At 32.4% G+C, this 15,565-nt stretch overlaps 1 protein-coding gene across 1 annotated transcript in view; it reads right to left on the bottom strand.

The window, feature by feature from the left end:
- Nucleotides 1–15,565, bottom strand: part of WDR78 (WD repeat domain 78) — a 103,418-nt gene that overhangs the window by 71,393 nt on the left and 16,460 nt on the right. The window contains exon 2 of the mRNA XM_008569003.1: nucleotides 14,111–14,288. Within this exon, the coding sequence (XP_008567225.1) occupies nucleotides 14,111–14,288 (178 nt within the window). The remainder of the gene's footprint in view (nucleotides 1–14,110; nucleotides 14,289–15,565) is intronic.

Here is a 15,565-nt window from a genome sequence, read left to right as displayed (position 1 = left end):
ATGGTATATATCCACACAGTAAAGTACTATGCAACCATAAAAAGGATTAAAATGATCTGCATATATTGCAATTAAATAATGTCCAGGTTATATTAAGTGGAAAAAAGTCAAAAAACAGTATTTTGTAGTATGCTATCTTTTTAGTAAGGAAATGGGGAAAGAGGTATACTTACATTTTTAAAATAAAATAGAACCAACATCTGATAAAAATGATTACCTATAAAGGAATAAATTGGGCAGGATGGAAGAGAGGGAAATGCAGAAAAAAATTTCTGTGAATGCATTTTGTCATATGGTTTCTACTCTGAAGTCAAATAAATATTTTCTATAACTAAAAATTAAATCAAAAAGTATATCCTTAAAACTTAAAATTTGAATTAAAATAACCTAACTAGACATCAATTATTCTCTTAACCAAAGAGAAACATTACTTCATTTGACTCTAAAGCCAGTGTTCTTATTGTACATCCTTGCAAAATATAATCTAAGGACAAAAGAATCATGAAGCAAACTTAACTGCATTCATTGGTCTTATTATTTATAGCTATATCAGTACAGTTATTTTGAAACTATTACAGGTATGTTGTAAGATAAAACAGATCAGTAAATTATGTTAATGTTGGCAGACCAAGATTTTCAGACTAAGAAAAGATATGTTAAAATCAAAGAATTTAAGTAAAAGCCCATTTTCTCTCTCTTAAGATAAGGTAGCTCCTGACTCTGCCTACTGAATAGCCTATAAGGAAGGAATCAGTAGCAGAAAGCAGCACTAGCAACCATATTGGGATCTATAAATACCATTCCCCAGCAAAAAGTGCCAGGGTCCCTTTGGAGGAAATGGGTGATTCTAGATCTAGGGAAGAACATGTAAAAGAATAAATGAAATAAGCTAGGCATATAAAGAGAAATACCACATGTTCTCACTCATATGTGGGAGCTAAAAAAGTTGATCTCACAGAAGTAGAGAATAGAATGGTAATTTCTAGGAACAGGTAAGGGGAAGGGGGAGGAGGGATGTGAAGAGGGTCATCAACATATAAAATTATAGATAGGAACAATAAAATCTAGTGTTTTATAGCACTGCATGGAGAACACAATCAACAACAAATCGTGGTGTAACTTCAAGTAGCTAGTAGAGAGGATTTTGAATGTTCTCAACATAAAGACATGACAAAAGTTTGAGGTGATGGATATGCTAATTACCCTGATATGATCATTGCATACTGTATAAATGTGCCCAAAGTACATCATAATGTACTCCATAAATATATACAATTATTATGGGTCAATTAAGAAAAAGTAAATTTAAAAGAAGAAAAAAATTCAGAGACCAAAGTAGATTAGAGGTTACCAGAAACTAGGCGGAAGGAATCATGGGAGGTTATTGCATGATGGATAGAGAGTTTATGTTTAGGATGACAAAAAAGTTTTGGAAATAGATAGAAGTAATGGTCACACAGCCCTATAAATGTAAGTAAGTACACAGAATTGTGTGTTTAAAAATGGTTAAAATGGCCAAATCTTATATATATTTTATGACAATAAAAAGGTTTTTTTTAAACGTAAAAGAAAAGCCAAAACATGCGGATGCTTAAATTTGATACCTGAACAGTGGTTACATGAGACAATATCCTTATTCTTAGGACACATACTATAGTATTAAAGGATAAAAGGACATGTATGCAACCTACTTTCAAATGGCTCAAAAAATTAAGAATAAGAACAGATGAAACAAAATGTTTAAAAATTGGTGAATCTTGGAAAAGGTATACAAGAGTTCTATTTTTCTTACAGCTTTTCCATAAATTTGAAAATATTTTAAATTATTTCAAAAAATTTAATAATTTTTTGTAAATTTTTTTAAAAGCAAGGAAAATTTCAGTGGAACTTGATGGGGTATGCAGGCCTAAGATGGGACAATCAATTGAAATACAAATATTGAAACAAATATACAAAAATTCATGAGTTCATGGTACTTGATCACCTTTGGAGGTTACTAGGGCACCAATTCATTACTTTAAAGACCGAGAGAGAAATGAATTAAACATTTTTTTCCCTCTCTTGTACATACTGTTTCTCAGGGTAACCAAATAAGTGATGAGGAAATGCTTTCCTTTATAGAATTCTAGCTAATAAATGCAGAATAAATGACAGAATTGGAAAATCACCATTTTGCAACCCCTAACATAATATCATATCCAACTATGGGCATCAATAGCTGCTAAAACCATCAGGTGAGAGTTTGGTTGGGAACTTGATAATGAAGGGATGAGGCTGGCAACTGAATTCAAACCTAGTAATTAATCTTAGCACCACTAAACATGGAATAACCAGACATAATGAACTTTATGATGCAATACAATAGGAAGTATACACGGCATCAACAGTGCTTGCCAAATAAATAAATAAGAACCTAATCTGATCAAGGCTCTACATCTAACTATCAGTTGATAGGAAATTTGAATAATAGGACAATAAGATAAATAATACCACAAGAAAGCAATCAGCCAAGTCCAGAATGTGGAACGATATACTAGACAAATGACATCGTTTATTCAACAAATTGAAATCAAAAAAATAGGGGTGGGGGGCACTGACTGGTAGAGAGACATAACAGCCAAATGCAATCTATAAACCTTGTTTACATCCTGACTCAAAACGACTAATAATAACAGTTTTTTAAAATTTTTATAGCAGTTTTAGCTTTACAGAAAAATTAAGCAGAAAGTACAGATAGTTCCCATATTCCCCCCATCCCAGCAACATATAGTTTCTCCAATTATTGACGTGTTACATTAGCGTGGTACATTTGTTACAATTATGAATCAATATTGATATGTTATCATTAATTTTATATTAGGGTTCCCTCCTGTATTGTACAGTTCTACAGGTTTTGCCTAATGCATAATGTTAAGTATTCACCATTACAGTATCATACAGTTTTGTTGCCCTAAAAATCCTTTGTACTTCACCTGTTCATTCCTCCCTCCCTCCCTCCCTCATCCCCTGAAATCCTGCCAACTATTGATTTTTTTTTATTACCCCAAACATTTATCATGTTGGAAACATTCAAAATCCTCTCTACTAGCTGATTGAAACTATACAATAAATTGTTGATTGTCACCTTATAGTGCTACAGAATACTACATAATATTACTCCTATCTAGCTGTACTTTTCTGTATCTGTTAACCAACCTCTCACAGAGGCGATCAGGGAAGTTGCAACATATACTGGATACTAAATATTAAAAAGCAATGAATTTTGATGTGTGATTGTATCATTGTGACTTATAGAATAAATTTAAGCATTCTATCAGTTACAAATGCAGCCTCAATTATTCACTGGCCATATCACTATGATGTCCAAGATTTTCCTTAAAATATTCTAGCAAAAACAAGAAAAGTGGGGTGAATAGATGAAGTAGGATAGCAAAACTGGTTAGCAGCTGAAACTGGGTGATAGGTAGGTGGAGGTTCCATTTCTATTAAAAAGAAGAAGTCTGGAAGACATATAAAAACTCACGTGAGCTGTGTAATAGTATCTCTCTACAGCACTCCATTACTCAGAGCCTTGAGTTCTGGCTCTGTACTGGATGGAAGTGCTTTTTGTGTTCCATTATGAATCTATTGCTGACTCCTGCAATCCATCCATCACAACACTACCTTCAAATTAGAGTTGAAATTTCCACCCCTATTATTGTCCCAAACAAGAGAAACATCTAGTAACTTTATCAAAGAACCCAAGAGGCATAGCTAGAGCTCTACCAGAGTAGCACTTTCTTTTATTCTTCCTCCCTGGGGGAAGAAAAATCTGAGGTGTTTTTTTTTTTACATTTAACTGGATTGTAGGATATGGCTTATATTACTCCTTTACACCTTCCANCATAAAAACATGACAAAAGTTCGAGGTGATGGAGAAAAAAAAAAAAAAAAAACAGTAGGTGATTTTGAATTTCTCTGTAGACAATTGAGTCATGTACAAATATTCAATATTTTGCTTCTTCCTTTCCAGTTCTTACAACTTTTATTTCTTTTTCTTGCCAAATGGAACTAAGACTTCCAAGAATGTTGGATAAAAGTGGCAGCCATTTTTGAAATTTTTCACTATTTGATTTAATTGCTGCTGTAGGATTTTACAGATAGCCTAAATCAGATTTTAAAAGTGCCTTTTGATTCTGTTTCATAAGAATTTTAAAAATTATGAATAAATATTAAATCTTATTAGATACTTTCTGTCTGTCTTGAGACAATTATATGCTTTTTTTTTCCCTTTAAGAAAAAATTAATGTAGTGAAGTACACTATGGATTTTTAAATGTTAGACCAACCTTGATTTTTTTGTGTGTAAACTCAACTTCCTCCTTTTGTTTTATGCAGTTTTGTTGTTATTCAATTTTATTTGCTAACATTTTATTGAGGATTACCCCATCTATGTTTGCAAGTGAGATTGGCTCATAATGCTTCTTTCTCGTACTGTTGTATTCAGGTTTTAATATCAAGGTAATGCTAGATAAAATATTTTATTGAGGATTACCCCATCTATGTTTGCAAGTGAGATTGGCTCATAATGCTTCTTTCTTGTACTGTTGTATTCAGGTTTTAATATCAAGGTAATGCTAGATAAAATGTCTTTTGGCTAGCATATACATACTCTCCTGTGTGTTCTCTTTTCATCCATTTACGAGTTTGGCATATATCACAACTGAAGCCATCTGGGCCTGGAAGTATCTTTGAAGGAAGATAAATTATTCATATAAATTTCTTTAATTGCTTCCGATGTTCAATTTTTGTTTGTCCCTTTAGGTCAAGTGTAATTTTTTGAAAGAATTTTTTTAATTTTACCTAAATTTTCAAAATTCAAAATTTCTATAAAATTACATATAATCTTCACTAATTAACTTTTAAAATAGCTTTTAAAGTGTACAATTCAGTGGGTTTTAGTACAAGTTACTTTGAAAAGTTTGAGGAAAAATGGAATTAAAAAAATTTTTCATGAACTTTATGAAAACCCCTTGTATATTCACAGATATGTGTAATTATCACTACAATTAATTGTAGAAGCTTTTTATACTTCAAGAAGCTCTGTATCCTTTTAACTATGACCCTGTAACTCCTGTCTCCCCTCTCAGCCGTAAGGCACCACTGATATACTTCATATCTCTATAGATTTTCCTATTCTGGACTTCCATGTAAATGAAATCATATACTCTTTGGTATTTTGTGACTGGCTTGTCTCACTTTGCACAATGTTTTCAAGATTCATCCATGTTGTAGCATGCATCAACGTTTCATTCCTTCTTATGATTGAATAATATTTTATTGTATGGATCTATCACATTTTGTTTAGCCATTTTTCCATTGATGGACAATTGGTTGTTTCCACATTTTGGCTCTTATGAATAGTGCTGCTAGAAACATTTGTGTACAACTTTCTGTGTGGAAATATATTTTAATTTCCCTTGGGTATTATACCTAGGAGTGGAATTGCTGGGTCATATGACAACACTGTGCTTAACCTTTTGAGAAACTTCCAAACTGTTTTCCAAAGTGGCCAGACCATTATACATTTCCACCAGCAGTGTATGAGGGTTCTGATTTCTTCACACTTGTTATCTGAATTTTTGATTCTAGCCATCCTAGAGGGTGTAAAGTAGATATCTCATTGTGGGCTTAATTTGCATTTCTCTGATGACTAATAATGTCAAGCATCTTTTCATGTGCTTTTTGACCATTTATATAACCATGTTAGACAAATGACCATTCAGATCATATCCCCAATTTTCAATTGTTTTTCTTGTCTCCATTAATAAGTTATAAAAATTCTTTATATATTACAGATACAAGTCCTTATCAGATAAAAGATTTTCAAATATTTTATCCCTTCTCTGGGTTGTCTTTTTAATGCAAAAAAGTTTTTAATTTTGACAAAGCACAACTTATCTGCTTTTGCTTTTTCTTTCTTTTCCTCATGCTTTTAGTGTCACACCTACGAATCCTTTGCCAAATCCAGGGTCATGAGGATTTACCCCATGTTTTCTTCTAAAAGTTATAGTTTTAGCCCTTAAATCTAGTTATTTGATCCATTTTGAGTTGATCTTTTTATATGATATGAGCTAAGGGTCCAACTTCATTCTTTTTCATGTGGCTATCCAGTTGTCCTGGTACAACTTATTGAACAGACTATCTTTTCCAAACGGAATGATGTTGGCATCCTTATAAAAAATCAGTTGACCTTAGATGTATAGGTTTATTTCTTAACTCTTAATTCTATTCCATTGATCTATATGTCTTGGGCCAATACCGTACTATCTTGATTACTATTGCTTTGTAGTAAATTTTGAAACTGGGAAGTGTGAGTCCTCCTACTTTATTCTTTTTCAGAATCTTTTGGCTATTCTGGGTCCCCTGCAACTCCATATGAATTTTAAAACCAGTTGCCAATTTGTAGAAAGAAGTCAGCTGGGATTCTGATAATGATTGCATTGAATTGACAGATCAGGTTGGGAATATCACCATCTTAACAATGGTAAGTCTTCTGATCCATAAACATGGGATACTTTCCCGTTTACTTAGACCTCCTTTATTTCTTTCAATAATGTTTTGAAATATTTAGAGCATATATTTTGCTCTTCTTTTATTAAATTTATTCCTAAGTATTTCATTGTTTTTAATGCTGTGAAATAAATCGTTTTAATTTTCAAATTATTTCAGTGTACAGAAATACAATTTATTTGTATATTGATCATGTATTCTCCAACCTTACAGAACTCATTAGTTATTTCTAATTTAGTGGATTCTTATGAGTTTCTACATTTAACATTATGTCATCTGCAAATATGAGTAGAGTTTTACTTGTTCCTTTCCAATCTGGATGCCTTTCCTATCTTCTTCTTGCCCACTTTCCATGTCCAGAACATTCAGTACAATGTTCAATAGAAGTAACAAGAAGGACTTGTCTTATTCCTGTAATTAAGTATGGCATAAGTTGTGGCGTTTTTTGTAGATGTCCTTTATCAGGTTGAGGATATTCCCTTCTATTCCTGGCTTGTTGAGTGTTTATATCATGAAAAAATGTTTAATTTTATCAAATGTTTTTTCTGTATCCACTGAGATGATCATGTGATTTTGTTATTTATTCAAATGATATATTACATTAATTTTCCACTGTGCATCTCTGTGATAAATCCCACTTTGTCACTGTTATGTGTTGAATTATGTCCCCCCAAATTTCATATATTGAAACCCTAACACCCAGTACCTCTGAATGTGACTGTATTTAAAAATAAGGTCTTTAAAGAATTAAGTTAAAATGATGCTGTTAGGGTAGGCCCTAATCTAACCTGACTGTTGTTCTTCTAAGAGATTAGGACACATAAGGAGACATCAGGTATGCACACACACACAGAGGAAAGACCACGTAAGAACAAAGTAAGAAAACAGTCATTTGCAAACCAAGGAGAAAGGCTTCAGAAGACAGCAAACCTACCAATACCTTGGAATTCTAGCCTCTGGAACAGTGAGAAATTAATTTGTTGTTTAACCCACCCTGTTGGTGGTATTTTGTTATGGCAGTCCTAGCAAATTAATACTGTCATGGTGTATAATACTTTTTATATGTCACTAAATTTGTTTTGCTAGTATTTTGTTGAGAATTTTTACATTCATATTCATAACAAATAGTTTCTTGAGAAATCTTGGTCTGGTTTTGGTATCAGGGTAACATAGGCATCATAGAAAAATTTGGGAAATGTTTCTTTCTCTTCTGTTTTGGACAAGTTTGTAAAAACTGGCTTCAACAGTGAAGCCATCTGGGCCTGGGCTACTTACTTTATATTATTTGCTCTTCTTCTTTCAGTTTCTTAAGTTTGAAGTTTAGGTTATTGATTTGAGATCTTTCTTCTTTCCAGTGTAGGCATTTCTATCTATAAATTTCCCTTCAAGCAATGCTTTAGCTACATCCCATAAGCTTTGGTATGTTGTGTCTTGATTATCAATTATGCCAAAATATTTTCTGATTTTCCTATTGATTTCTTCTTTGACCTACTTATTATTTACATACCACCACTGCAATATTACATTATTACTTTCTTCTGCATAATAATTTCTAATGTAGCATTTTATTTTCATTAATAATTTTTTCACTATTTTTAAATATTGTTTTAAGTGATTGTTCTAGGACCATATACATTGCATCAAAATAGGTTTGGATTTATACTAGCTTAATTTCAGAGGTATATTGAAATATTACTTTTATGTCACTCTATTCCCTTTCTCCTTTTTTAGTGGTATTTTTAAGCACATCTATTAATGTTACAAACACAAAAGTTCAGTGTTATAATTATTAGTTTACCATCTGTCATCATTTTCTTAGTCCATTACAGCTTTGCACCCATCTACCTCCTTTGTGTGGTCTTTGGAAAATATATTACACATATATTACATTTCTATATTTCACAGGTACAATAATACATTATATACATATTATTTTATACAATTACTATCAAATTATTTAAGGTTAAAAAATGCAATAATAGTGCTGTTATAATTACATGTCCTTTACTGGTGTTCTTTGTTCATGTGGATGTTAATTACCATCTAAAGTTACTTGTTTTCATCATGAACTTCTCAGAAGGAATAAATCCTTGCAGTTTTTGTTTATCTGGGAAACTCCTTATTTCACCTTTACTTCTGAATGAAAGTTTTACTGGATAAGATTCTGGTTGAGTTTTTTTTTCTTTGAGCACTTTGAATATATTATTCCTCTACCTTCTGGCCTCCATTATCTCTGCTAAAAAGTCAGCCATAAATCTTACTAGGGTTCTGTTAGAAGAGACACTTTTTCTCTTGCTGCTTTTGAGATTTTCTCCTTGTCTTTGACTTTCAGCCTGTTTACTGTGATGCTCCTCTTTGTGGGTCACTTTGCATTCATTCTATTTGGAGTTCATAGAGCTTCCCAAATAGGTAGGTTGTTTTTCAATAAATTTGGGATGTTTTCAGGGATTTGTATAAAAATATTTTTTTCTACTTTCTGTCTCCTTTCCTCTTCCATTATGTGCATGTTGGTTCATTTAATAATGATCCACATTTTTCTGAGGTTCTATTCATTTTTCTTCATTTTTTTCCCTTTATCTTTTTTGGATATTGCATAATCTATGTAACTGTCTTCAAGTTTGCTAATTCTTTCTTCCACTCACTAAAATCTACCGTTGAGCTCCTCTAGTGAATTTTTAATATTTCACTTATTATGCTTTTCAAAAATTTCCATTTGGTTCTTTTTGTAAATCTTTATTTCTTTATTGATGTTTTCTATATGATGTGACACCTTCATCATAACTTCCTTTACTTTTCTGGGGAGAGAGCAGCTCCCAGAACCAAAATAGGTTCAAAATGGCTCCCACTTCCCTTTTGTTAATTATGGCTTTCTTTACATCTGTGAATAAATTTTTAATGGCTGCTTTGAAATCTTTCTGATAAATGTGACATTTAGTCCCTTTCACAGGCAGTTTCTGTTGTCTGTTTTTTTCTTGTGCATGGGTCATACTTTCCTGTTTGTTTGCATGCCCTGTAATTTTTTTTTTTGTTGGAAACTGGAAATTTTAGATAACATACTGTAGCAACTCTGGGTACTTGTCCTTCCCTCCTCTCTCCAAATTGTTATTTGTTTACTTGTTTAGTGACTGGACAGGTTATTTTAGTACAGCGTATATCCCCATTATGAAGTGAACTCTCTCAACTAAAATGTTATGTCAAAGTCTTAAACCCAGTGCCTGAGACTGTGGGCCTTCTTTAAAAAACAAGTCTTTGCAGATTCAAGTTAAGATGAGAACATTAGGGTGGGCCCTAATCCTATAAGACTGGTGTCTTTATACAAAATTTGGACACTGACGCACAGATGGAAAACAATTTGAAGACACTTGGGGAGAATAGATGGAGTGATGCCTCCACAAGCCAAAGAATGCCTGGGACTACTAGAAGATAGGAGAGGAGCATGAAACAGATCCTTCCCTATCACATTCTGAGAGAACATGGCCTGCTGACACCTTGATTTCAGATTTCTGGCCTCGAGAACTGTGAAACAATAAACTTCTACAGTTTTAAGTTACAGGATTTGTGGTACTTTATAAAGGCAGCCCAAGGAAACAAATATACACCACCCACAGTATTAACACTTTGATATTGCTCCTCAGTACAGCTTTGGGTATGCCCACAGCCACCCTGGAATGACAGTGGTACTGGCAGTCTCTGTTCCACTCTTTCTCTGTTCACATCTAGCAGTTAAACTCCATTAATTGCCATCTGATTGCTCTATTGCTTTCAACAATGAACTAGCGCATGTTCTCTACAAACTAAAATTCAGTCGAATTGTGGCTTCTTCCATGGAATAGTTTCTAAAGTCAGTGTTTGATATTTGTTCTGACTTCCAAAGGACCCCTCCCAGCTGCCGTCTGTATGTGGGATCCGAACCCTCGTTGGGAGCGCCACCGCGCTCCCAAGCGGCGCACTGCAGCAGTGCGCCACCAGGCCGGCCCCCATTTTACTTTTTGTATGTACAAATTTGACTACTTTAGGTAGCTCATATAAGCATAATCATACAATATTTGTTCTTTGTAGATGGCTTATTTCACTTAGCTGGTGCGCCACCAGGCCGGCCCCCATTTTACTTTTTGTATGTACAAATTTGACTACTTTAGGTAACTCATATAAGCATAATCATACAATATTTGTTCTTTGTAGATGGCTTATTTCACTTAGCTGTAAGTATTTCTTATAGCATTGACATAGCATATGTCAGAATTTCATTTTTTAAGGCTAAATAATATTGCATTATATGTATACACATTTTGTTTACCCATTCATCTCCTGATGGACACATGTTGCTTTTTCCTTTTGACTACTGTTCATAATACTACTATAAAGATAGTTGTACAAACATCTATTTGAAACTCTGCTTTCAAGTCTTTTGGGTGTATACCCAGAAGTGAAATTCCTGGATTGTATGGTAATTCTATTTTTCTTTGAGGAACCACAGTATTATTTTCCATAGTGGCGACACCATTATACAATCTCACCAACTGTGCATGGAAGTGCCAGTTTCTCCACATCTTTGCCAATACTTGTTTTTTTTACTTTTTAAATAGTAGCCATCATAATGGGTGTGAAGTGTTATTTCACTGTGGTTTTGATTTACATTTCCTTAATGACTAGTGATGTTGAGTGTTTCTTCCATGTGCTTATTGTCTATTTGTATATCTTATTTGTACAAATATCTATTCAAGCCCTTTGCCCATCTTTTAATTGGGCTGTTTTTTGTTGGCGTTGTTAATTTGTAGGAGTTCTTTATATATTCTGGATATTAACTCCTTGTCAGATATATGATTTGCATACCATTCCTGTGGGATGCCTTTTCACTCTGAGTCATTTGATAAATTTTGGTATAGTCCAATATATCTATTTTTTCCTTTGCTGCATGTGCTTTTGGTGTCATACCCCCCCAAATCATTGCCAAATCCAATAGCCTAAAGCTTCTTCCCTGTTTTCTTCTAAGAGTTTTATAGTTTTAGTGCTTATAACCTTTAGGTCTTCTATCCATTTTGAGTTTATTTTTGTATATGATGTAAGGTAAGTGTCCAGCTTCATTCTTTTGCATATGGATATTCAGTTTTCCCAACACTATTTTTTGACAAGACTGTCCTTTTCCCAGTGCATAGTCTTGCCATCCTTGTTAAAAATTATTTGAGCATACATGTGAGGGTTTACTTCTGGGCTCTCTATTCCATTGGTCTATATGTCTATATTTAGTACAACACCGTTTTGATTACTATTGATTTGTAATTCATTTTGAAATAAAGTCTAAGACTTCCAACTTTGTTCTTTCCAAGATTTGGGCTATTTGGGATATCTTGATATTCCATATGAATTTTAGGATGAGATTTTCTATTTCTGAAAAAAATGTCATTGAGGTTTTGATAGGGATCACACTGAATCTATAGATCACTTTGGGTAGTATTGACATCTTAACAACATTAAGTCTTCCAATCCATAACCAAGGGATGTCTTTCATTTATTGATATCTTCTTTCATTTCTTTCAGCATGTTTTGTAGTTTTCAGTATACAAATCTTTGGCCTCCCTGGTTAAGTTTATTCCTAAGTATTTTATCCCTTTTGATGTTATTGTAAATGGAATCTTCTTAATTTCCTTTTTGGATTGTTCACTGTTAAAAATGCAACTGATTTTTGTGTGTTAATTTTCTATCCTGAAACTTTGTTAAGTTCATCTATTAGTTCTAACAGTGTGGCTGTATGTGTGTAATCTTTCCTGTTTTCTATATATGATCATGTCATTTGTGAAAAAAGATAATTTTACTTCTTTCTTTCCAATTTAGATGACTTTTTCTTGCCTAAATGTTCTGGTTAGGACTTCCACTGCTATGTTAGAGAAGTGGCAAAGGCAGGTATCTTTCTCTTGCTCCTGATGTTAGGGGAAAAGCCTTCAGTTTTTCACCATTAAAAAATACACCCCCCACACACATATATAAAATTATTATAATATACATAATTATATAAATATTTAATGCATTAGTATGTGCAAATACATAGTTATTTGCTTACTGAAATTACAATAGGGTTGTTTCTAATTTGGGGCTATTATAAATAAAGTTGCTATAAACATTCATATATATATATCTCTTCATATGAACATATACCTTCTTTTCCCGTGGATAAATACCTAGAAGTGGAATAGCTGAAATATATAGTAGGTATATGTTTAATATTTAATAACCTGCCAAATTGTTTTCTACTTTCCATGTCTACCAGCAGTGTATGAAAGTTCCTTCATATATTTGTCAACACTTGGTATTGTCAGTCTTTTAATTTTAGCCATTCTACTAGGTATGAAACAGTAGTTCATGGTTTTAATTTGCATTTCCTTAATGACTAAAGCTGATTATCTTTTCATGTGCTCATTTATCATTTGTATATCTACTGTGGGGAAGTGTTTGTTGAAATATTTTGTTCACTTTTTTTTAATTGAGTTGTCAATATTGCTTTGAGGATTGTTGATATATTTTAGTTACAAATACTTTATCAGAATATGCTTTGTAAATAATTTTTCCCAGTGTATGGATTTTCTTTTCATTCTGCTAGTAGTGTCTTTCAAAGAGCAGAAGTTTCAATTTTGATGAAGTCTAATTTACCAGTTTTATGAACTGTGCTTTTAATGTTCTAAGAAATGCCTAACCCATTCAAAGTTATATATTATATACTTTTCTGTATATATGTTATACTTTGATTAAAAATTTAAAAAAATCAATTCTTAGTTATAAGTTTTCTAAAAGACAAAATAACCCACTTTATGACAATTAATTTTATATTTTCAAGAGTACCTTGCTGAGAAGAATGGATTATAGCTGTAGTATATTAGTTATAATACCATAAGCAACTAGTTCTTAAGGTCATGAGATGTATTGGTCCGATTCTGTTGCTTATAACATAAATACCTGAAACTGGGCAATTTGTAAAGAAACAATATTTGTTGCTTACAGGTTTGGAGGCTGCGAAGTCCAAAGTCTAAGTAACACATCTGGTGAAAGCCTTGTTGGTAGGTAGTGACTCTTCACAACAAAGCAGGGTGTCATATGGCAGATAGCAGAAGAGAGAGACTAATCTTCTCACTGGCTCCTCTTTTAAAGCCCTCAGAACCATACGCATGACCATTATTAAGGGATTAAGCCATTCACAAGGACAGTCCTCACAAATCTGATCACCTCTTTAAGACCCCACCTTCCAATTACCATAATAGGATTTCTCACCCTCTTAACATTGTCAGTGGGGATTAAGCTTCTAATACATAAAACTTGAGAGACACAATTCAATCCACAGCAGTAGACTTTCCTCATTCCATTCTAATATTCTTATTATCATTAACTAATTACAGGAGCAAACTGCCAATATTATGTTTTAAGCAATGTTACGCCATAACAACTAACAAATCAATACCTCAAAATTAGAAGTAATTATTTGAAAGCAGCACATTTTCTATTTTTAACATTCCAATCAAGTTTTTCATGATGTTATTTTTAAATAAACTCAGAAATCTAAAGAATAGTACCTGTGCTTTCTTTGTGCTAGCAATATTCATTTTTTCTATTGTTTTCAACTCAGGCGGAATAAGCATGGTTTTTGACAAAGCCATTCTGCTTTGATTTGCACCAATATATCCTTTCATTGGAGGTCCTTTTATTGTGCCAGTAAAGCTAATAGACTTCTTTGGTTGTGTGCTACTGTTCCTACATAAGGAAAAAAATATATAATACAGAGGATCCAGAATTGGGAAAAAAAAGTAATCAACCAATGATAAAAAAGCAGACATTCATTTAGGAACATGAACAATCAGCATGTAACAAGAAATAATAACTACTCTAGAGCTTATTATGTATAAGCATAGTTCTAAAGAGTTTACATGCACTATGTCACTTTTTCCTCACCACAACTCTAAGAGGTTTCTATTATTATTATTTTATATAACATTACAGAGGCTTAAAGGGAAACATTTCTATTAGAGTTGAGATTTGAACCCAGGCAGTCTGATCCAAAGTCTACACTGACTTCTCTGGGTATTAGTTTCCTTATGTGTAAAATGGAGATGATAATAGTACCTAACTCATAGGTTATTATGAGGATTAAATGAATTAATTTATGTATTATGTTTAAGAAGTACTAGGCACATAATAAACACCAATGAGTGTTCAGTGTAGTTACATAGGCAGATCTAAATAAACATGATTAATAAAACCTAAGAATATCATGTTCCCTATTAAAAATTATATAATTATAAATTATATAATTAATAATATTATACAATTATATAATTTTAAATATTTTAATAATTATAAAATTTTTAAATAATAATTAAAATATATATAATTTGAATAGGAAGAGAAGTTATAATCAAAATATTTGTATCCAGGAGAAAAAATATTATTTCACTTGGATTTACTCTTAAATTGCTTAAGACAAGGACCTACCTTATCAGTTTATTCATTCTACTACTCCATACTATGGATTTCTATAAAATGAGGATTATCTTCCCTTAGATTATAAAAAGGAAATATGCTTCCAAAGAAAACATTTTTAATAATATGTTTACTTTTTAAAACATAGATCAGACAAGAATAAATATTTTTAAATGACATCAATCAATCCAGTTTTCATGTTTCTTTTTTCTTCATAGAACTTATCACTACTTGACATTTTGTTTGTTTTTGTCTATTCTTCATTCCTCTACAATCATATATACAACAGGAACTTTGTCTTGCTAGTTGCTGTATCCCTAGCACCCAGCACAGTGCCTAGTGGGCACTAAATAAATATTTTTGGCTTGTTTTTATTTTTAAAATATTTCTTTTAGATGAGTTTCTTTTAAATTTTTAAAATTAAATTTAAAAAAAGATTTTATAAGTGTGATGTTTAGAACATCTATGTTTAATGTAACTATTGATACAGTTTTTTTTTTTCCGTGTCCGGCAACGGATCGCAACCCTCAGTGTTGCCCCCGTACCGGACT

The sequence above is a fragment of the Galeopterus variegatus genome, unplaced genomic scaffold (genome assembly GCF_000696425.1).
Source record: "Galeopterus variegatus unplaced genomic scaffold, G_variegatus-3.0.2 Scaffold458, whole genome shotgun sequence".
NCBI classification, from domain to species: domain Eukaryota; kingdom Metazoa; phylum Chordata; class Mammalia; order Dermoptera; family Cynocephalidae; genus Galeopterus; species Galeopterus variegatus.
Note: the sequence above shows the minus strand (reverse complement) of the source record. Positions and strands in the feature narration are given on the sequence as shown.